Source organism: Thermobia domestica, chromosome 2 (assembly GCF_964235325.1).
Source record: "Thermobia domestica chromosome 2, izTheDome1.hap1.1, whole genome shotgun sequence".
NCBI classification, from domain to species: domain Eukaryota; kingdom Metazoa; phylum Arthropoda; class Insecta; order Zygentoma; family Lepismatidae; genus Thermobia; species Thermobia domestica.
In genome coordinates, this window is record NC_137455.1 from 354,129,560 (window position 1) to 354,152,910 (window position 23,351).

Consider the following 23,351-nt stretch of genomic DNA (forward strand, 5'->3'; position numbering starts at 1 on the left):
AGTAGGTCCTGAATTATTCTTGATACGAATGCATTTGTCAACATTGATGCCCTCTTGAATAAGTTCTTCACGAACTTTTTCATCTGTGAATTCAGGTAGGACGCCACGAATGACCACAGACAGCATTTGTATCTTCTTCGGAGGTGGAGGTTGTTTGATCCTAGAATCCGTTTTCTTAGTAAGTTTGGCATTTTTCCCAAAGATTTCATAGGATGCCTTGTTTCTCAAGTAGGTTCCAAAGTTCGGGTCTTTTGATTTTATGATATAGCCATTTCTAGTATGAACTATTTGCTCAACATTAGCACGTGGGACGTATTTAATTATCTGCAGAAAGATCATCTTTGGATGTGTATATTTAGCGTCAAAATCGGTAAGTAGAAAGTTATAAACCGGGTCTGGAGTTCTGCCAAGAAAAGCTGATGATGATTCTGTACATGGTGGTCCCGTGTCCATGGCGTTGTCGACATGAATTGATTGAATGTTAGCAGGATGTGGTCCACCGCGGAATCTTTTTGCAGACTGGGTAGAATCACTGGATGGATGTCTATCCCTAGATGAATTCGCTGCCGGCTGACTACCCCATGAGAAATGTCTAGTGCGTCTGGAAGGTCCAACGGATGCAGCTTGAGCAAGCGAAGAGCTTGTGTTTGTAGGAACAGAGGCTGGTAATCCTACGTGTTTACCGAGAATCGATTGCCCGTTAGTGATGCCAGGGTCCGCCATCGTAAGAAGGTAACCTAGGGCCGAAGCCCAAATGAAGATGAATGTGAAAGAAAAGATGATGAGATGAAGTTCAAAAAGCAAGTTTGCCCTCCGAAAGTGAAAACTTCCGTCCACCCTCTAAGTGCTGTATGTGTACTTTAGCTCACAAATGCGTATTGCAACACTTGGTCTTCGCTAGCACACTAACTGACACAAGAGAGGTTAGGCTCCTTGATACCAGGAAAGAATGTGTGGATGTAAATGTTTTTTTTGTCCGTCGTCCCGTTTAAAGGGTTTTGCCCTTTCTTCGGGTAAGTGCTTCATGAATAGACAGGTTGATTGCACTTTAATGTGGTTGGTCTATGAGTTGTACATATTAATATTTATTCATTTATTGAGTACAACTACATACAGAGAGGTGATTGAAGGGTGAAATATAACATATAATGAAATCAAACATAATATGATGGGAGGCCAAGTGTGCCACAAAAATACTGTAGAAAATAATACATTTATTAGCATGTCGTGATGAATTATGGCGAAGCAAAACTGTATGATTGTAGTGCAGGATGCAGTGGGCAGAGAAGTAGATGAAGATGGAATGCAGTGCTCTGAACGCCACACACAGGGTTATGTTAGTACTGACGAATGCAAGTTATCTTCTGGTCCTGGGGCGATTCAGGAACTGATGGAAATAGAAGAAGCCCATGTTAATAGGTAGTTACGGTGCATATGATGGGTAGATGAATGATGAGAGCTCACGTGGTTCATAGATGTGAAAGATTTCGGGATCCACTGCGGCATCATCTAGTTGTAAATGATAGAAAGTCATGAAATGCTGGAGAGAAGTATCGACGTAAGTTGGAGGTGCGTCGTGATCCCGATCGTACCGTAGGATATCAAGTAACATGGGATGCTGCTGGTCAATTCGCTTGCAAACGTACCGAGTACGAAGCTGTTCGAGATGATGCAATAAAGGTTGAAAATCAATCAGCTCGTAAAGTAACCGTGTCGGATGCGGTAAGGTGATGCGATGCGCTAGGCGTAGAGCATGACGTTCTAGGATTGCCAATTTCTGATAAAATTTTGGCGGGGCGGATGTCCAGGCAGTGTGTCCATATGTTAATGTGCTGTGCATAAAGGCCTTGTAAGTATTAAGTACTGTTAAAGCTTTTAGCCCCCAGGTTGTACCAACTAAGCGCTTGAGTAGGTTGAGCCGATTTTGTGCTTGGCGTACGATCTTGGTGAGATGTGGATACCAGGTAAGTTTGGAGTCAAATATGACACCAAGATAAGTCAGAGTATTTGACGCCAGTACAGGTGTATTATCTACGTGAAGGTTTAATCGACTTGGATTCCTGTATATTCGTGAACGGCGTCTACGTGGCAGGAAAACAATAGCCTGAGTTTTCGTAGAATTAATACTTAACCGCCATATATTACACCAGTGAACGAATGCGTCAATTGCCGTTTGCATGGTTTTACTGATTGATTGCACTGTGCGGGCCGCCGTGAAGAAGGCGGTGTCGTCAGCAAACTGAAATATGCTTATGTTGTGTGGGACAACAAGGTCGGCAACATACAATAAGTATAATAGAGGAGACAGTGAGGAACCTTGAGGAACGCCGGATTGTAGGAAGATCGGATGAGAGAGTGTTCCGTTAATAGAGATATATGCCAGCCTCCCTAATAAGAAGGAATGTATGAACCTGATATATGATGATGGTAGGAGATAGTTATGGAGTTTGTAAAGTAAACCAGGGTGCCAGACTTTATCGAATGCTTTCTCTAGATCAAAGGCTACCAGACAAGAAGGAAAACCTGTGTTGTATTGATTATAAATAGCCGTGGATAGTCGTAATAGTTGATCCAGCGTACTAAAATGAGGTCGAAAACCGGCTTGGTGAATAGGAAGTAGGTTATGAGTTGCAAGGTGATCGTGCATGCGGCGGACTAGAATTCGTTCCAAAATTTTACAGAGGCAACTAGTGAGGTGAATAGGGCGATAAGACTGGACGTCAGACGGAGGTTTCTTAGGTTTCGGGAAGAGAAGAACTTTTGAGTATTTCCAGTCGATTGGAAAAAATCCAGTTCGGAGGATGAAAGTATATATGGTGCTGAGAAAAAGAAGAAAAGAAGGTGGAGCTTGCCTGATGAGTACATACGTAACAGAATCAAATCCTGGGGCAGTGTTGCGTTTACGGAATAATGTTTGGCGAATGTCGTCTGGTTGGATCGGAGTAGTAAGTTGATTATTGGGTTCCAAAGAGTGGTTGATAGATGGGCGCAGAAAAGCAGAAGAGGGATCTGTAAGTCGGTTTATTGACTTTTGTAGGCGTTGCGATGTATGCAAACCTGGGAGAGGTGTAAAAATATCTTGAAAAAATGAAGCAAACGTATTAGCTTTATCCCTATCAGTGATGACTGCCTGATTATTTTGAACAATGGGGTATGGTGTGCGAGAAACTGTCCCTGTGAGTTGATGAAATTTGAACCAATATTTACTAGGGTGTGATTCACTTGCAAGTGTGTTACAAGTCTGAATCCAATGGCGTTTCTTATATGCAACAATATAGTTATGCGTAATCCTAAGGTATTGACGATGAAGCCGAAGCGCTTCAAGATTACCTGTAGCGAGATACTCGCGATGTGCTCTACGAGAAGCGGATATGAAAGGTAAATAATGGGGAGGCAATTTTGGTTTATGCAATTGTATTTCTGTTGTTAGAATGGAGCGTTGTGCTGCTTCTTGAATAGATTCAGTAAGATTAGCAATTGTGTGATCAAGATCGTATTGTGTAGTAGGCATGAGCAAGTTATTAACAGCAGTGTCCAGATCGGAGCGATATTGTTCCCAATTGGCTCGTTTGTAACAGAATACTTTCTGAGGAGGTATGTTAGATTGAGAGCGAGGAGAACAGTGAAGTGTAAGTTTGATAGGCACATGATCACTACCAATTGAATCAAGCACATCGATATGAATACTCTGCGAGAGAGATGTTGATGTGATGACAACATCAGGAGTAGTATTGCTGACGGGGCGTGTAGGTTTCGGTAGAACATGGAACTCAGCAACTGTTTCAGTGTGAAGAAAGTCTAAAAAGTTAGTTTTGTCCCGCTGTGACCGACTATGAATGTTTAGATCCGCCATGATAATGTAGTGCCGAAAGTTAGAATCGATGTATCGAAAGAATTCGTAGTTGATTGGTTTCCCTGGTCGAAAATATATGGTAACGAAGGTAACAGTGCGGCCTCGAAAATAAATAGTTGTGACATTATGCTCAGGAAGGTGGAGTGTGAGCGGAAGTGGAACCGTGACTGCTCTATAAGGAAGGCGTTGGCTAACACCTATAGCTGTACCTCCGTAGACTCTTGGACCAGATGGAGCATCATGTCGGAGCAAGTGATATTTCGGAAAGTAACAGTTCAAATGTGGTGCGAGGTACGTTTCGTTAAGTGCAAAGGCTGCAATTTGTTCTTCTTTAAGAAGTTGTGTAAAGAGCACATGATGTGTTAAGACTGATCGAATGTTAAGAAAAAGTAAGTTATAAGCCATAATGATACGTATTATTCTAGCGTATGCAGAAGTACCCATATTAAACGTAGACTTCGAGTGGTTGAATTTGAAAGTGAACTGTAGGTCCGGTATATGTAGCATGAAGTTGTAAGTTAAACAGTAATTTGGCTGCATACATGATCTGATTCAGGATATGGTTGCGATCAAAAGGATGGATATTTTGTAGAGAAATAGTGAGGAAGCGTAATAGGTCTTCAACAGTTATTGGATGGCGCAGCGAATTTGCTGGCGGTGTTGGAGTGTCAACAGAGCGTATGGGTACAACGAGTTCTGGCTTAGCTGGATCGGGTTTAGGTTTAGCTTTACACTTATAGCTATAGGTAGGGTGTCCCTCAGAACATCGAACGCAATGTGGTGGCTCCTTAAGATTAGGGCAGCTTTTTGTGGGATGGTCAAGTGAACAGTAGCCACATTTGATGGTGTTCGGACAGTCAGATGTTGGATGGGAATTGTATTGTTGGCATTTCTCGCATCTAACAGGCAGAGGTGCTGGTGTGCGAGATGGTTCCACCTTGTAACGACGCCGGTATATATATGCACCGTGGAGAAGCAGTTGGTCGATCAGTTGTTGTTGATCAGTAAGAACGCGGACTAAGTATGTTGGACCCTGGTTATTCTTGATACGTATACAACGCTTGACAGGTAGTCCTTCTTGGTGTAATTCGGAGTAAATTTCCTCATCAGTGAATTCAGGTTCCACTCCCCGTATGACGACAGATAACATTGGAGGACGCCGTGGTGGAGGTGGTGTTTTTCGTCCGCTGGAATTTAAAGTTGATATTTTTGCTTTTAACCCAAAAATTTCGAAAGTAGCTTTGTTGCGGACATGTGTAGCGAAGTTCGGATTTGTCGATTTCAGAATGATACCCCGGCGCGTCTTGATGATTTCTCGTATTTCTGGACGAGGAACATACTTTACTAGTTGTTGAAAGACAGCGCGCACTGTGTCGTAATTTGGATCGAAATCAGTTAGTAGGAAGTTATAAATTGTTTCTTGGTTTAAAGTTGATTGATTTCCAGTGGAAGTGGATGCCCAATCCATATTGTTGCTGACATTAGTAGCAGTAGGATCTGTTATTGGTGTAAGCCGTTGTTTCTTGGGATCTAACATGTAAATGTTTTTTTTTAGTCGTCTACCCGTTTAAAGGGTTGCGCCCTTTCTTCGGGAAAGTGTTGCATTAGGATTGCAGAGGCAACAAAAATGGTGGTTGGTCTAAGGGGTTTTCCTTTATTCATTCATTATTTTAAGTAAATAACATATATACATACAGTAGAGATAAATTTCAACAAGTAACACAAATCTAATAATAATAATAACAACAACATAAAGAGAATAAGTGCATGGAGGCATAAATGATATGGAACAGGATAAATAACAAAATTTTCAGTGCATGAGGGCGAAGTGCGTGAATCTAAGAACAGATAAGAAAAAGAGTAACAGGAAGAACAATGCAAAGAAATAATATTTTGAGATGATGATGAATTGTACTGGACGCCACAAAACTAGGTTCTGTTAGTGAACGGATGCAGTTATCTTCTGTTCCTGGGGCTATTCAGGAACTGATGTAGACAGGTGAGGCCCATGTTAGTAGGTGATTACTGTGCATATGATGGATATATGGAGGATGACAGATGGCGTGGATGATATATGGCAAATACTTCTGGGTCTCGGTCGGCAGGATCCATTTGCAAGTGGTACAATGTGAGGTAATGCTGGAGCGGAGTATCGACGTATCGTGGTGGTGCATCATTGTCTCGGTCATAGCGTATTACATCTAGAAGCATGGGGTGTTGTAAGCCAATACGATTCATAATGTATCGGATACGAAGCCGTTCTAGATGGGTGAGCAATGGTGGAAAATCTACGAGATCATAGAGAAGCCTGGTTGGGCTTGGTAATTTAATTCGATAAGCCAGTCTGAATGCGTGTCGCTCCATTATAGATAATTGTGTGTAAAATTTGTCGGGAGCTGCGGCCCAAGCTGTATGGCCATAAGTTAGAGTAGCCCTCATAAAGGCTTTGTAAGTATGGAGGACAGTTTGTGGTCGTAAACCCCAGCTTGTACCAACTAAGCGCTTAAGAAGATTTAGTCTATTCTTGGCTTGAATAACAATTTTCTTAAGATGCGGAGTCCATGTGAGTTTCGTGTCAAATATCACCCCAAGGTAGGTAAGAGATGATGAAAGAGGAACGGGTGTGTGGTCCACATGGATGTGTAATAGATTCGGATTGCGAAACACTCTGGATCGTCTACGAGGTGGTAGAAATACGATAGATTGTGTTTTCGCAGAGTTAATACTGAGTCTCCACACGTGACACCAACGGGCAAATGTATCGATAGCTGGCTGCAGTAGTCTGTTGATGCACTGAATAGTACGAGCTGTTGTTAGAAATGCTGTGTCATCAGCGAATTGATAGACTTGAACGTGAGGAGTGAGTCGGAGATCGGCAACGTAAAGTAAGTACAGCAATGGAGACAAAGAAGAACCTTGAGGTATGCCAGAGTGTAAGAAAATGGGGTGAGATAGAGCGTTGTTAATAGAAATATATGCGATACGTCCGGTTAAGAAGGTAGTGATTAAGCGTATATAAGAGACGGGCAGCAGATAGTTATGTAATTTGTATATTAAGCCAGGATGCCAGACTTTATCGAATGCCTTCTCCAAATCAAATGTAACTAAGCAGGAAGGAAAACCCTTGTTGTATTGGTTATAAATGGCCGTGGTAAGTCGTAATAACTGATCTAGTGTACTGAAATGGGGTCGAAAACCAGCTTGATGGATCGGCAGAAGATCGTTCATTAGAAGGTGTCTGTGAAGCCGTCGAACGAGAATACGTTCGAATATTTTGCAGAGACAACTTGTTAAATGGATCGGGCGATACGACTGGACGTCAGATGGTGGTTTCTTTGGCTTAGGGAATAAAAGAACTTTGGAGTACTTCCAATCGAGCGGAAAGAAGCCAGTACGAAGGATGAAAGTGTAAATATGACTTAGAATCAGAATAAAAGAAGGAGGTGCATATTTGATGAGAGCATATGTAATGGAGTCGAAGCCAGGTGCCGTACTGCGTTTAGTTGCTAGAGTTGCTCTGATGTCATCTGGGTCTATGGCCTGAGTAAGTGGATTATTAGGTTCCAGAACATGGTGGTCAGATGGTTGTAAATGAGCGGAGGTCGGATCAGCATGACGGTTGATCGAAGATTGAAGGCGTTGCGGTGTGTACCCTCCAGGAAGTGGAGTGAAGATATCTTGGAAAATTTCAGCAAAAATATTCGCCTTCTCTATGTCAGAATTTAGAGCTTGATTGTTGTGAATAATAGGATAGGGCGTGCTAGACGTTTGACCAGTAAGTTGATGGAACTTACGCCAATATTTGCTGGGATGAGTTTCTGTGGTAAGAGTGTTACACGTTTGAATCCACTGTCTTTTCTTATAAGCTATTATGTAGTTATGTGTTATTCGGAGATATTGACGATGTAAGCGAAGTGCCTCCAAGTTGCCGCTAGTTCGGTATTCGCGATAAGCGCGACGGGAAGCAGAAAACATGTAAATGTTTTTTTTTTTTGTTAAGGTTACAGGGTTAGGGATTGGTACTTTAAACTTTATTCATCTATTTTCATTTCAAAAGGTATGCTGGTAGAGTGTCTCCTAACCCTAGCCATTAGAGGGTTACGCCCTCTCTTTGGCACAGAATTGACGACACTGGTGGGTTTTTAGCATATAAGATGGTCTAAGTGCAGTTTTATAAACGAATAGTGCTGAAAGTAACAATAAACAAAACAATAAGTGAGTGAATAAATTTAAATGTGCAGATAAGTAAACAAAATACATATATAATTATAGAATTGGTGCAGGTAGAAAACAGAATGGAACTTTGGCATGAAAGCAGTGCGTTGAATTGTTATGAAATAAACATGATAGTATAAAATGAAATGCAGTGCGTACACGCCACAATCACAAACGTAGTGTTAGATACACGAATGCATGTTAGTTCTTCTGTCTCGGGGCGACTCGAGACTGATGGAAACACGGGGAAAGCCCAAAGTTAGTAGTGAATTGAGACATAGTGCTAAAATGGAAACAAATGATGAAGATGATCTGGTATAAGATATATATGAAATATGTCGTGGTCTTCAGCTGTAGGATGTATAGATTTTAGGTATAGCGTGAGGAGAACGTTTAACGGTGTATGCAGATATTTATGCGGTGCATCGGTTTCAGCATCAGCTTGTAAAGTATCTAGGAGTAATGGGTGGGAGACCGGTAGGCGAGAGAGTATATGTTTCAAACGGAGGTCTGCAAGATGTTGAATAAGGTGAGGAAAGTTGATGTGTTCGTATGTCATGAAGTTCGGGTAAGGTAATTTTATGCGGTACGCAAGTCTAATAGCATGGCGTTCTAGTATCGATAATCGGTCGTAAAACTTTGTTGGAGCATTGCACCAAGCAATATGGCCAAATGTTAAAATGGGCCTGAGGAACATTTTGTATGTGTTGATTAAGAGAGGTGCGTTTAAACCCCAAGAAGTTCCTGTTAGACGCCGTAGGAGATTGAGCCGCAGAGTGGCCTTTTGTGTTATTTTCTCTAAGTGAGCTTTCCAATTTAATTTAGAGTCGAAAACAACCCCGAGATATGTAGCTGTAGGTGTTGGTCGAAGTGGATGGCCTTGTAGAGATATATTAAGGTTGCGAGGGTTTCGTTGAACCTTGGAGCGGCGTTTAGGAGGTAGAAATACCAGTGCTTGTGTTTTGGCGGCATTTAAAGTTAGTCGCCAAGTGGTGCACCATTGCATAAAATCATTTAGAGTTGATTGCAAGATTATGTTGATCTGTTGCATGGTCTTGCCCAGAGCTAAGAATGCCGTATCATCTGCATATTGAAATAAGTACACATTCTGTGTAGGTGGTGGTATATCGGAGGCGTACAGTATATAGAGAAGTGGGCTGAGTGCAGAACCCTGTGGAACTCCGGAGTATGGAAAAATAGGACGGGAGATGGCAGATCCTATGTAAACATATCCGATTCTATTAGTTAAGAAGGTATATATAAAACGTAAGTAACTGATCGGAAGGTTAAGTTTCTGCAACTTTCGTATGAGCCCATACTGCCAAACTTTGTCAAATGCTTTTTCCAGATCCATTAAGACGAGACATGATGGGAGACCTTTGTTATATTGATTGGTGATAATTGTCGAAAGACGAAGTAACTGGTCATTAATAGAAAATGACGGTCGAAAGCCTGCTTGATGTGTAGGTAATAAGTTATGTTCTTGGATATATATATGAAGCCTTTGTACCAGGACTTTTTCGAACAGTTTACTAAAGACTGATGTGAGCTGGATAGGGCGATAAGACGTTACATCATGTGCCGGTTTATGAGGTTTGAGAAACATGCAGATTTTGGATACTTTCCAATCGACAGGATAAAAGCCGGTACGGAGAATAAAGTTGAATACTGCAACAAGTAACGTAAGCAAAGAAAGCGGAGCCTCTTTCAGTAGTCGGTAGGAAATATGATCAATGCCTGGTGCAGTATTGCGTTTCTTACGGAGAGCACGTTGAAGTTCGTGAGTAGTGATTGGTGATGTAAGAGGGGCTTCCTCATCGATTGTGTGTAAAAGTGACGGCTGTAGAGCAGGAATAGTAGCCAAGTCTATACGGTTACGTGAATGAGGAGATACTTCAGGTGTAAAAACTGTCTGCAATTGCGTTGCAAAAGCGTTGGCCTTATCTAGGTCAGTAAACAGAGGAGCACTATTGTCCAAAAGTGGATACGAAATTTTAGTATTTCTGCCTGTGAGTCTATGGAAAGATTTCCAATACCGGCTTGGAGATGTTTCATCGTTTAATTTATTACAGGCGCTGATCCAGCTTCGACGTTTATATGCTATGAGATAATTAGTTACTGTGCGATGCCATTGCCGGTGATGGCGAAGACATTCCTCGTTTCCGGTTTGTTTGTATTCTCGGAAATGCTGGCGTGATTTTTGTACTAAAGACAGATATTGAGGAGGCAATTTAGGTTTAGAAGGATAAAATTTCTCCTCAGGGATGGTTTGTTGAGCACTGGTATGTACGATGTTTGTAATTTGGTTGACTGTGCAATACATTTCGTCTTCAGTAGTTGGTGGATGAAGGGTTGAGACCTGGGTATGTATGAACTGTCTAAATTTAGGCCAGTCGGCTTTATCATAACGGGGAATAAAATGAGGTTGTAACTGCTTTACAGAGGACCAACCCTTGTTAATGGACAGTTTAATCGGACAATGATCACTTCCAATCGTATCGAGAATCTGCAATTCACAGTCATTTACAAACGATAAAGAAGTTATTACCACATCTGGAGTTGTTTGACTGGCTGGTCGAGTGGGACCAGGAAGGTTGTGAATATAAAGTTGTAGAGTGGTTGAAATAAATTCCGTAAATCGTTCTCTTTCCCTGGCACTTCTGCTATGAATGTTTACGTCGGCCATGATAATTATGTTTTTAAAATTACGGGCTATATAATCGAAAAAAGAAAATGGTATTGGATGCCCAGGGCGGATATATATAGTGGCTACATTTACTGTGAGAGAAGGATAGTATATAGAGTAGAAGAGATGTTCAGGTAGCTGTGCAAATGCCGGAGGATTATATTGCCGATAAGGAAGTTTTGGAGAAAAGCCAATCAGTACTCCTCCTTGAGCGCGCGCATGTGCATCATGGTAATCGCATCGATGAATTTGATACCCTAAAAGTCGCGCAGTAATGGTTGGTTTTAAAGCTGTTTCATTGAGAGCTACAATATCAACTCTCTCTTCTAGCAGTAGAGGCTCTAGAAGTACTTTGTGTTGATGAAAAGATCGAATGTTTACAAAGAGTAAAGTCAAAGCCATTATGTATACTGCCATGTTAGTTTCAAACTGCTGTTTCTAGAGGTGCGATGTGGAAGTGGACAAAATTGCCTGAATATGTAGCTGTAAAGTTTAAGTTGAACAAAGATTTAGCTGTTGAAATGGCAACCCGAAGAATGTGCTCGCGTTGGAATGGAAAAACATTTTGGAGTACTATGGTGATGTAACGAAGGAGATCTTCGACAGTGAGAGGCTGAGCGAGAGACTGAGTAGGTGGTGTGGATTTGTCAAAGCTTTGTACCGGTACTGTGAGTTCTGGACGTTCAGGTTGAGCTTGTGGTTTACCCTTACAACGATAACTGTAAGTTGGATGATTTTCGTTACACGCAGAGCAAGTTGGTGGTTGCTGCTGATTTTTACAAGACTTGGTTTCATGAGGTCCACTACAGTACCCGCATTTAGATGTGTTTGGACATTGGTGTGTAAAGTGAGAATTATAGGTTTGACATTTCTCACACCGGATTGGTAGAGGCACTGTTGTCTTGGAAGGTTCAACACGATGGAGTTTCTTATAGATAGGAGCTCCATGTGATAATAGATAATCTAACGAAGTTTGATTTTGAGATAGAACGCGCACCATGTATGTGGGGCCATTGTTATTTTTAATGCGAATGCACTTGTTAACGTCGATTCCCTCTTGTTTGAGTTCCTCAAGAACCTCGTCATCGCTTATTTCGGGTATCACTCCTCTGATAACGACAGAAAACATGGGTGGTTCTCGAGGAGGTGGTGGTTGTTTGATTTTCCTATCAGTTTGTTTTGTTAATTTCGCAGTTTTGCCAAAGATCTCATAAGATGCCTTATTTCGGAGTGTTGTACCGAAATTCGGGTCCTTAGAACGAATGATAAATCCATTCCGAGTTTTAACAATAGTTTCCATGCTGGCTCGTGGTAAGTACTTGATGATTTGTAGAAACACCATCTTAGGATGGGTGTATTTTGTGTCGAAATCAGTAAGTAGAAATGAAAAGATTGGTTCTTTGGTGTTGTACAGATTAGAAGAAGAAGCGGTAGCAGTGTCCATTGCAGAGTCCAAGTTGGTAGTCAGAACAGGAGACCGAGATCTATCGCGAGGCCGTTTACTGGAGTGTGCCGAGTCACCAGAATCAGTACGATCTCTGGGTCTAGTTATTCGTAAACTGGTTTGACTACCCCATGAGAGGTGCCTGGTACGACCGGAGCGAGACACATTGTCACGGTCTACTGTAGCAGAGCCAGGAGCCGGTGGCCCCACATACGGGGGTAGGTTCTTGTGCATTGGTCCAAGGACCAGCACTATCTGTCCGTGTGATTTAACTACAGTGAGAAGTGAAGTGAAGTGAAGTGAAGTGAAATGAAAAGAAGAACGACGAATGATAATGATGAAATCCCAAGAATACAAGCGACCCTCCGAAAGTGTCAACTTTCGTCAATCCCCTAAATAGCGTATGTCTGTGGTGCTCACAAGTGCGTATGCTACACCTGATCCTCGCTAACAGATTAACAGCTATAAGAGAGGCTAGGTTCTGCTCAAAGGTAAAGATGTCGATGTAAATGTTTTTTTTTTTTAGTGCTAGCCAAAGGCTAGCTTCCTTTTAGAGGGCTATACCCTCTCTTAGGTGACAGGAGTGAAGGAATGGTTATCTATATAGGAGTAAGGCATAGGTGGGCTAAGGGTTTTTTATTAATTCATTATTTAATTTTTATTTTAGAACGAGGACATTATGATCTTTTCGATCATAATCATATGGGAATGGTAGGAATATTTGAAAAACATAAGAACATAACAACAATAACATAATATAAATATATAAGTGTACACAAAAGAAAAAAGGAAATGATAAAGCAAAATATAAGCACAATAGTTTCAAGGAGATTGATGATATAAATAGATAAAGAATGGAGTTACAATACATATATATGGTTATTGAGTAGGTGATCTTGGAATGGTAGACTGCCAAACGAGATTCAATGAACAATGAGAGTGAGAGATGGGGCGATGTGCAATACACGAGACAACACAGGGTACATTAGTAAAACAAATGCGTGTTATCTTCTGCCTAGGGGCTGCTCTAGGCTGATGAAGACATGGGGAGCCCTGTTAGAAACAAAAGGTGTTACTGTGCAGTGAAGGATGGAAAGATGTGTGGTAGATGAGCATGAAGTTGGTAGTCTTCGAGCAGAAATAAATCCGGATGGTCAGGTGGCAGAGTATAGCAGTATAAGGTGAAAAGCAGACATAGTGGGGAATAAGCGTAGCGAGGGCGGACAGGATGGAGTTCATGATAGCGAATAGTATCCATGAGTAAAGGATGTTGAGTACTATATCGCGCTGTGATGAATTTCTGCCTAAGAGATTCGATATGGTGGGTAATGCTTGGAAAGGTGATAAGGTCATAGAGTGCTCGGGTCGGACTGGGGAGTTGTATGCGGTGAGCGATTCGGAATGCATGTCGTTCTAGTATGCGAAGTTTTTCATAAAAGGTGGGCGGAGCGGAAAGCCAGGCCGGGAAACCGTACGTAAGGACGGGGCGCATAAATGCCTTGTACGTATTGAGAACTGTAGCTGGTTTGAGGCCCCAGGTAGTGCCAGTAAGACGCTTGAGGAGGTTTAAGCGTTGGTAGGCTTTGGCAGCGACTTTCTGAAGATATGGTTTCCATGTGAGATGCTGGTCATAGATGATGCCAAGATAGGTAACGGTGCGAGTAGGAACTATGGGAGTATCGTGGATGTGGAGGGAGAGTAACGACGGGTTTCGGTGGACTTTTGAGCGTTTGCGTGGCGGAATGAAACTGATGGCTTGTGTTTTGTTTGGATTTATAGAGAGACTCCACTTAGTGCACCAGCGAGTAAAACGATTAATAGCCTCTTGCAGGTCCTGATTAATCTGGCGAATAGTCTTTCCTAAGGCTAGCAAAGCAGTATCATCCGCGTATTGAAAAAGATATATGTCAGGAGGAAGCGGAGGAAAATCTGCTACAAAAAGGATGTACAAAAGCGGTGAGAGAGCTGAACCCTGAGGTACTCCCGACAAAAGAAAAATGGGACGAGACAACTGACCGTTAATGTAGACGTAAGAGAGGCGACCAACCAGAAAGTGATAGATGAAACGGATATAGGCAACGGGAAATTTGAGCTGAATGAGCTTGTGAAGAAGTGCCAGGTGCCAAACTTTGTCAAATGCTTTTTCGAGGTCAAATAACAGAAGGCAAGAAGGGTTGACGGAATTATAATGTGAGGTGATGAGACTGGTGAGGCGAAGAAGCTGATCGTTAATTGAATATGAAGGGCGGAATCCTGCTTGGTGAATGGGAAGAAGATGTTTAGTTTCGAGATATGGATGTAATTTTTTAACGAGGATGCGCTCCAGGATTTTACTAAAAGTGGATGTCAACTGAATAGGGCGGTAAGATGAGGTAGCAGTAGGAGGCTTGTTAGGCTTCAGAAACATGAGTGTTTTGGAAGTTTTCCAATCTGTCGGAAAAAAGCCGGTTCGAAGGATGAATGTGTAGATGAGTGCAAGCAGATTGAGAAACAATAATGGACCTTCTTTAATGTGGCGATATGTAATATTATCAAAGCCTGGGGCGGAATTTCGTTTGCGATTTACAACAGTCATGATTTCATCAGTAGTAACAGATATGGTAAGAGGATGATGTGGAAGTGAATGAGTGACGTCGGGCTGTAAGTGAGGAGATGCGAGATTTAGGCGATCTGTTGGATGTGGAGTGGAGGGTGCTGCAGGTGTAAAGATATCTTGCAAGTAGTCTGCAAAGGCGTTAGCTTTCTCCAGATCTGTTTGGAGTGGTACATTATTATGAAGAAGAGGGTAAGAAGGCTTAGAGTACTTGCCACAGAGAGCATGGAATCGTTTCCAGTATCTGGTTGGATGGCTGGTTTCGTTGAGGTCATTGCAGGTCTTAACCCAATTCCGCAGTTTGTACGCTTTGATGTAATTGCGAACAGTGCGTTGTAGTTGAGTGTGATGATGGAGGGTTTCAGGGTTCCTAGTACGGAGGTAATCACGGTATAGCTGACGGGAGCGACGGATCATGGATAAATATTGAGGTGGAAGATGTGGTTTATAGGGAGTAGAGTAGGTAGTTGGAATATACAGTTCGGAGGCATGGCTAAGAGTCGAGTTTATGGTAGAGAGGCTGTCGTATAGTTGCTCTTCGGTAGCAGGTGGTGTGTGATGATGTAAAGACTGAGAAATGTAGTCACGGTATTTTTGCCAATCAGCTTTATCGTATCTAAGTGTTGGCCGTGGGGGTGGTAGATGAGCAGATTTAGTGGCCTGTGTATGACGATACGTCAGCTTAATAGGTGCGTGATCGCTGCCAAGTAGTGCTAGAACGTCAACAGTGCAATGGGAAGCAAGAGTATTGGATGTGATGACTATATCGGGAGTTGTCTGAGAAATAGGGCGAGATGGGGATGGTAAAGCGTGGATGATGCCTGTTGTATTTGATGCAACAAATTGCGTGAACATGGTACGTTCGTTGTCTGTACGACTATGAAGATTGATATCTGCCATGATGATGTAATGTTTGTATGTATTGGATATATCTTGGAGAAAATGAAGTGGAATCGGATGACCTGGTCTGACGTAAATGGTAATGAGTGTGATGGCTATATTTGGGAAATATAATGTAGTTATTACATACTCAGGGAGATTGAGTATTGCGCTAGAATGACGTCTATATGGTAGGTTGTGGTAAAAACCAATTGCTGCCCCACCGTTTGCTCGCTGAGCTGGAAGAGTGTTGTCACAACGGAGGATGTTATAGCGTGCTATATGGCAAGTATCCGATAGTTTGAAAAAGGTCTCATTGAGTAGAAATGCATTTACTTTTTCCTCGAGTAGAAGCGCTTCGAAGAGAAGTTTGTTTTTGAAAAAGGACCGGATATTAAGAAATAGAAACACTAAAGTCATGATGATATGCTGTAAGAGTTGGCTGTTAAGAATAAGACGGAAGGTGTGACGTATGAAAATGAGCATCGGTATTCGAGTATGTTGCGTTGAAAGAGACTTGAAAAATGATACGGGCTGCGTGAATGATTTGTTGAAGGATGTGAGGACGGATAAAGGGGTGGATGTTTTGCAAGGCAAGTGTAGTAAAAGCGAGAAGTTTATCTATAGTAACTGGAGTGGAGTCAATGGGGAAATCCGTGTTGGTAGAAGTATCATGAGTGCGAAGTGGAGCAACTAATTCAGGTCGAGTACTTTCAGGTTGAGGTTTTCCTTTGCACTTGTAACTGTATGTGGGATGTTGTTCGTTACAAGTAGCACAACGGGGTGGAAGTTCTAAATTCGGACAAGTACGGGTAGGGTGGGTGCCTGTGCAGTAGCCACAGATAGCAGTGTTGCGACAGTTAGTAGTGGTGTGCTGATTGTATGCTTGGCACCTTTCGCAACGAATTGGAAGTGGCGGGGATGATCGGGAGGGTTCTACACGATGACGTTTTTTATAGATCATGGCGCCATGTGCGAGCATGGTGTCAATTGTTTCTTGCGATGTTGTTAAGACTCGCATCATGTAAGTGGGTCCCTGATCGTTCCGGATGCGGAGTACTTTGGTGATGATGAAGCCTTCTAGTTTCAGCTCTTCAGAAACTTCCTCATCCGTGTATGTGGGATCAACGCCCCTGATAACAACGGAGAGAAGAGGAGGCTTTTTCGGAGGTGGTGGTTGTTTACGGCGAGAGGAACTGAGGGTGTCAATTTTGGCTGTTTTCCCAAAGATTTCGAAAGAAGCCTTGTTTCGTACAGTAGTAGCGAAATGTGGGTCCGTAGATTTCAAGATTATCCCATTGCGGGATTTGACAACTTGAGTGAGATCAATACTTGGGAGATATTTACGAATCTGAAGAACTACGTATTTAACGTTATCGAATTTTGGATCAAAATTTTGAAGAAGAAAGCAATGAAGCTCTGGTTTTGATAATGATGGAATGACTTGGTTTTGACGTTGATATGAAGATGAAGAGTGAGAGATTTCGGCGTCCATGTCTACGGAAGTTGATGTGCGACTTAAATGTTGTTTCTTTGCTGGCGGTGAGTTCACCAAACGCTCAGCATAGGTCTCTGAATGAATTGGCGATCGCGATCGACTGGAGGCATTCGAGACGGTGGAGACAGTGGAGCGTTCAGAAGCTCTGCGATGACGTGTGCCATCCTTTCGCTTTTCCACCTTTGTGGCTTGAGCCGGTGGAGCGAGGAATACTGGAGGTAGTCCGCCATGCCGACCATCCATCGAAGCCCCAGTGATCTGAGGTGGATCCGCCATGGAGAGCAGGAAGCGGGCCGAAGCCCCTAGATTGAAAAATGAACGAGATGCAGTGTGTGATGATTATGAAAGTTGATGTAGGTAAGGTGACCCGTTTGGATAGCCACCAAGGTTGGAACAGTTCTCTGGACAAACCCGTAGCACTACACACCCTTGACTTGATTAGTCTGGAGAGTAGTGCTCAAAGGAATGACGCAGAAAAAAGTCCGGGATAAGGAACAGGAAGGATATCAAAATGCAGCTGTTCTGACGTCTGGTACGTCACAGCTGTTAAGATCGAATAAAATATCGATCGAGAGTATTGTGTAAATGTTTTTTTTTTTGCTAGCCGCGCACGACTAGCCCCGCCCAAAGGGTCATACCCTTTATTAGGGGATGAGGAATTAAGGAAATCTCGGGTGAGGAGAAAGATAGATGGGTTAAGTGAGGTTTAATTTATTTATTAAATCTTTATTTTATTTCAAAATCATAATAACATTAGGGGGGAAGCATCAATTTTCAGCTCTGGTACTGACTGGAGGAGCTGCAGGACATCATGGCCTTTAACCATGATCATACTATTAGGTGATGATGAGATGAGGATGAAGTGCAGAAGACGTCACAACACAAGGTATTTGGTTAGTTGGACAAATGTTGATTATCTTCTGATCCAGGGCTACTCTGGATCGTGATGAAGACAGTGGGAGGCCTGTTGATACAGTAGGACTACTGTGCAGTAGATGGGAAAATGTAAGGTGAATCGAGATGAGTGATGAAATCGGAAACGAGAGGAAGATCAATGCTGTCAGGTGGCAGTGAATAATGATACAGTGAGAAAAGCAGAGACAACGGTGTATGACGAAGGAGTTCTCGTTTTGGGAAAGTGGCGTCGGCGTGCATGGTGTCAAAAAGTAAGGGGTGGTGGTTCTGGAAGCGTTGAGAAATATAGCGTAGGCGGAGTGTTTCAAGGTGGTAGAGAATATGCGGAAATGGAGTACGGTCATACAGATCTCGAGTAGGGCTGGGAAGACGGATACGAAAGGCAAGTCAGGTGCGTGACGTTCTAGAATTTGAAGGCGTTTATAGAAAGAAGAGGGAGCGTCGATCCAAGCTGTAAAGCCGTAGGTAAGGACTGGTCGGAGGAAGGATTTATAAGTATTAAGAAGAGTGACAGCAGAGAGACCCCAAGTAGTGCCCGTAAGGCGGCGAAGAAGGTTAAGGCGTGAGTAAGCCTTGGTACAGATGTACTTGAGGTATGGAGTCCATTTAAGATGTTGGTCGAAAGTAATGCCTAAATACGTGACTGTTTTGCTGATAGTGACAGGAGTATGGGATATACGGAGATGGAGATTTGTAGGATTGCGATGAACACGGGAGCGCTTTCCAGGTGGTAAGAAAATAATCGCTTGCGTTTTAGCGGCATTGATGGTAAGACGCCACTGCTGACACCAAGAAAGAAATGAGTCTATGGCAGGTTGGAGAGAAGAATTAATGCGTTGAATCGTATTCCCTGTGGCTAAAAAGGCAGTGTCGTCTGCATATTGAAAGAGGGTAACGTTCGGGGGTAGTGTGGGAAAGTCTGCGACATATAGAAGGTAGAGCAGGGGGGATAGGGCTGATCCTTGGGGGACTCCGGAATGAAGGAAGATAGGATAGGAAAGGTGATTATTAATTGATATATAGCTAAGTCTGCAGGAGAGAAATTGATAGATGAGGCGAATATAACAGTAGGGCAGGTGAAAGGAGAAAAGTTTATAGAGGAGGCCAAGATGCCAGGCTTTATCAAAAGCTTTCTCGAGGTCAAATAAGATGAGGCAGGAAGGTTTGGATGTGTTAAACTGATTAGTGATGAAAGTAGTAAGGCGGAGGAGTTGATCGGAAATGCTAAATGAAGGACGAAAACCTGCTTGATGGAGAGGGAGTAAATTATATGCTGAAAGATGGGTGTGAAGGCGAGTGACGAGGATACGTTCGAGAATCTTGCTAAACACAAGGGTGAGTTGGATAGGGCGGTATGAAGAGACAGATTGTGGGGGTTTGCCAGGTTTGAGAAACATTAAGGTAGTAGAAGTTTTCCAAGGTAGAGGATAGAAGCCAGTGCGAAGAATGAAAGTAAAAATGATAGAGAGAAGGTAAAGCAAGACATATGGACCTTCCTTGATGTGGCGGTAGGTGATTTTGTCTATGCCAGGAGCAGTGTTCTTCTTTCGGGAGATGGTCTGCTGGATATCAGAAACGGTGATAGGAGCTGTAAGTGGATTGTGAAGAGGTAATGGATGATCGGGGTGAGGTTGAAGATCGGGTGACGAAAGATCTAAAGTGTCAGTGGGATGTCGGCGAAATACTGGATCTGGTGCAGAAGGAGTGAATATTTCCTGGAGGTAGGTGGCAAAAGCGTTGGCTTTAGCAGTATCGTCGGGAAGAGGTAGTGCATCATCTAGAAGTGGATAGGAAGTACGTGTGGATTTGCCGGTAAGCTGATGAAAACGCTTCCAGAATTTGGTGGGGTGGGAGTTATCAGAGAGAGAATTGCAAGTTTTGATCTAATTTCGGCGTTTGTAAGCTACTAGGTAATTATGGACAGTACGTTGGTATTGACGATGGAGCCTAAGAGATTCGGGATTGCCGGTACGGGTGAAATCACGATAGAGTTGTCTAGAACGCCTGATTAAAGGAAGGTATTGAGGCGGGAGGGGCGGTTTGTGTGGATGAATGGTAGACTGAGGTATGTATTTCGTAGATGCAAGATGAATGGTGTCGGTGATAGTGTCAAGAGTTGTATAAAGTTCAGTTTCGGTTGTCGGGGGCAGAAGAGGTTCGAGAGCTATATCAATGTGGGAGCGGTAACTAACCCAATCGGCCTTGTCGAAACGAGGGGTGGTGCGAGCGGGAAGAGATTGATAATTGACAGGAGTGCGTTGCAGGAGCAGAGACAGTTTAATGGGAACATGATCACTTCCAAGCGGATCTAAGACTGAGATCGTGCAACGGTGAGAGAGATTGGATGATGTGATCACCACGTCAGGTGTGGTATTACTGACAGGGCGAGTTGGTTTCGGAAGAGTATGAATAAACCCAGTAGTATGAGTGGTAATATAAGTTCGAAAATCCTGCTGTTGTTGGGCTGAGCGGCTATGAAAGTTGATATCGGCCATAATTATGAAAGAGCGGAAATTTCCAGAGATGGAGTGAAAAAAGTCGTGCGGAATGGGATGGCGAGGGCGAACATACAGAGTAGCGACAGTGACAGATATATTTCTAAAATAGAGAGTGAGAATGAGATGCTCAGGGAGATTGACAACAGTAGAAGTATGTTGTCGGAAAGGAATGCTGGGAGGAAAGCCAATGGCAACCCCACCATTTGCACGGCGTGCCGGGAGTGCGTTATCATGGCGAACTATCTTGATAGCCAGAGATACGGGGATGGAGACGTGGAGTCAGATAAGTTTCGTTGAGGAGAAACGTACTAACATGTTCTTCTCGGAGTAGTTGTTCAAAGAGAGGTTGGTGTTGGCACAAGGAACGAATATTCAAAAATAGAAAGTTCAATTCCATGATGAAGGCAATGAAAGATTTGAGTTTCTGGTGGGGATACCTAAAATGGTTACACTGCCGTCTGGAGCACATCAGAGTGAAAATATACAGTTGGACCGGAATAGGTTGCTTGGAAGTCGACGTTAAGGATGGTTTTAGCTGTTTGTTGAACCTGTTGTAAGATGTGATGTCGAAGGAAAGGGTGGATATTCTGAAGAGTAACAGTAATGAAAGACAGGAATTGATTAATAGAGATTGGTTGGTATACAGATGATGGCGGAGGAACAGTAGTATCTTGAGTCCCGTGAGGACGCAGAGGGACAACGAGTTCTGGCTTGAAAGGTTCGGCTGTGGGTCTGGCTTTGCATTTGTAACTGTATGTGGGATGTTCATGAGAACCACAGGTACTACAGAGTGGAGGTTGCTGAAGATTCGTGCAGGTTTTGGTACTATGAGGTCCGGAGCAGAAACCGCACTTGGGTGTGTTCGGGCACTGAGAAGTATGGTGCGAGTTGTACGTTTGACAGGTTTCACATCTGACAGGGAGGGGTGCCGGAGATTTAGATGGTTCAACCCTGTGTCGTTTGCGATAAATATAGGCTCCGTGCGAGAGAAGATTGTCAATAGTTGTTGAGGAATTTGTAAGTACACGGACCATGTAGGTGTTCCCAGAAGCGTTTTTAATGCGGATGCACTTAAGAATAGAGTGCCCGTCGAGTTTGAGTTCCTCTGCAATCTCGTCGTCTGTGTAGTCAGGTGGAACTCCTCTAATGACAACAGAGAGTGCTGGTGAACGTCGAGGTGGTGGTGGTTGTTTGGTGCGAGAGGGAGCCAGCTTAGTAAGATTTGCGTTTCTGCCAAAGACTTCATATGAGTGGGTGTTAAGAAGTGAAGCAGCCAGATTTGAATCAGGAGACTTAATGATGATACCCTTACGGGTCGAGACTATTTGGGTGATTTGTGAACGAGGAACGTATTTGGTGAGACGAAGGTAAAGCTGTTTGAGATCTTGATATTTCGGGTCGTAATTAGAAAGTAGGAAGGAAGTAGTTGCTGGAGCCTGTAGGTTACTGACTGAAGATCGATTTTGCGAACGAGGTAGTGATGGAAAGTCTGTATCCATGTTGAAGTGACCAGAAGTGGTTGATGAAGATGATTCACTAAGTGTGTGATGACGTTTAGCTCGTGGTGAAAGAGACTGGGGGTCCTCTTTAGAATGAGGCGATCGTGAACGCTCAGGACTTGGATTAGAACGGCGTTCCTTTCTCTTATCCACCTTAGTGGATACAACAGAAGTGTCTACATCAACAGATGTTCGTCCTGTAGAAGACATAGCGAGAGCAAACACAAAGATGATACAACAAATATGGGTATCAGGTTGTAGGTTAAAGACCACCCATTTGGATAGTGGTCTAGGTGAGGAAATGCCCCAGTCTAAACGTGTCGCAACAAGCTATCCTTGGCTGAGATAAGTCTGATAGCTGTTGCTCACAGAATATCTGACGAGCAAGTCCCAGGATCGAGGACAGGTATACAAAAAAACAGCCGTGCTGACGTTTGGTACGTCACAGCTAATGGTGTCGATATGCCTATCGACCTGAAAGATGTGTGTGTAAATGTTTTTTTTTGCTAGCCGGAGGCTAGCACCCTATTAGAGGGCTACACCCTCTTTGAGGGGGGAGAGTTATTGAGGATTAATGGATAGAGGGTTAATAGGCTGATGGGCTAAGTGATTTCATTTATTTATTTATTTATTTATTATCATAGAATATATGGACATTATGACCTTTGCGATCATAATCATAAATTTAGGAGAGGTGAAAACTACTTAATTATATAATTATAAATTGACGTTACACATTGTTATAAATACATAGAATGAATAAAAAGTGAAATAACAAGTATAATGAGTGAAAATATAAAGAAAGTGATCATAAACATATAAGGAAATTAATATGTAGAAAAAAAAAGTGCATAAATATTTAAACTCCGAACACAAGTATATATATGAGTTGGTGATTGAGAAATCCTGATAAGTTATATTAAAGAGAATGAAGGTGAATAATGGGATGAGGTGCAATACACGGGACAAACACAAGGGAAATTAGTATGACAAATGAGGTTATCTTCTGCCTAGGGGCTGCTCTAGGCTGATGAAGACGGAGGGAGCCCTGTTAGAGACAGAAGGTCTTACTGTGCAGAAAATGATGGAAATACGTGGGGTAGATGGGCATGAATGTGATAGTCTTCGAGTAAGAGTAAATCCGGGTGATCAGGTGGCAGCGTATAACAGTATAGAGTGAAGAGCAGACTAAGTGGGGAGTAGGCATAGCGGGGACGGACAGGATGAAGAGCATGATAGTGCATGGTATCTAGGAGTAATGGCTGGTGAGA

At 42.8% G+C, this 23,351-nt stretch overlaps 1 protein-coding gene across 1 annotated transcript; it reads right to left on the minus strand.

Annotated features, from left to right (window-relative positions):
- Positions 1-5,875: 5,875 nt before the first annotated feature.
- LOC145679586 (uncharacterized) lies at positions 5,876-10,754 on the minus strand. Its single transcript, XM_081750163.1, has 3 exons — positions 9,830-10,754; positions 7,348-7,671; positions 5,876-6,768 (listed from the first exon to the last, which is right to left on the minus strand). The coding sequence occupies exons 1-3, from the start codon at positions 10,752-10,754 to the stop codon at positions 5,876-5,878; spliced, it is 2,142 nt and encodes a 713-aa protein (XP_081606289.1).
- Between the last annotated feature and the right edge of the window lie 12,597 nt (positions 10,755-23,351).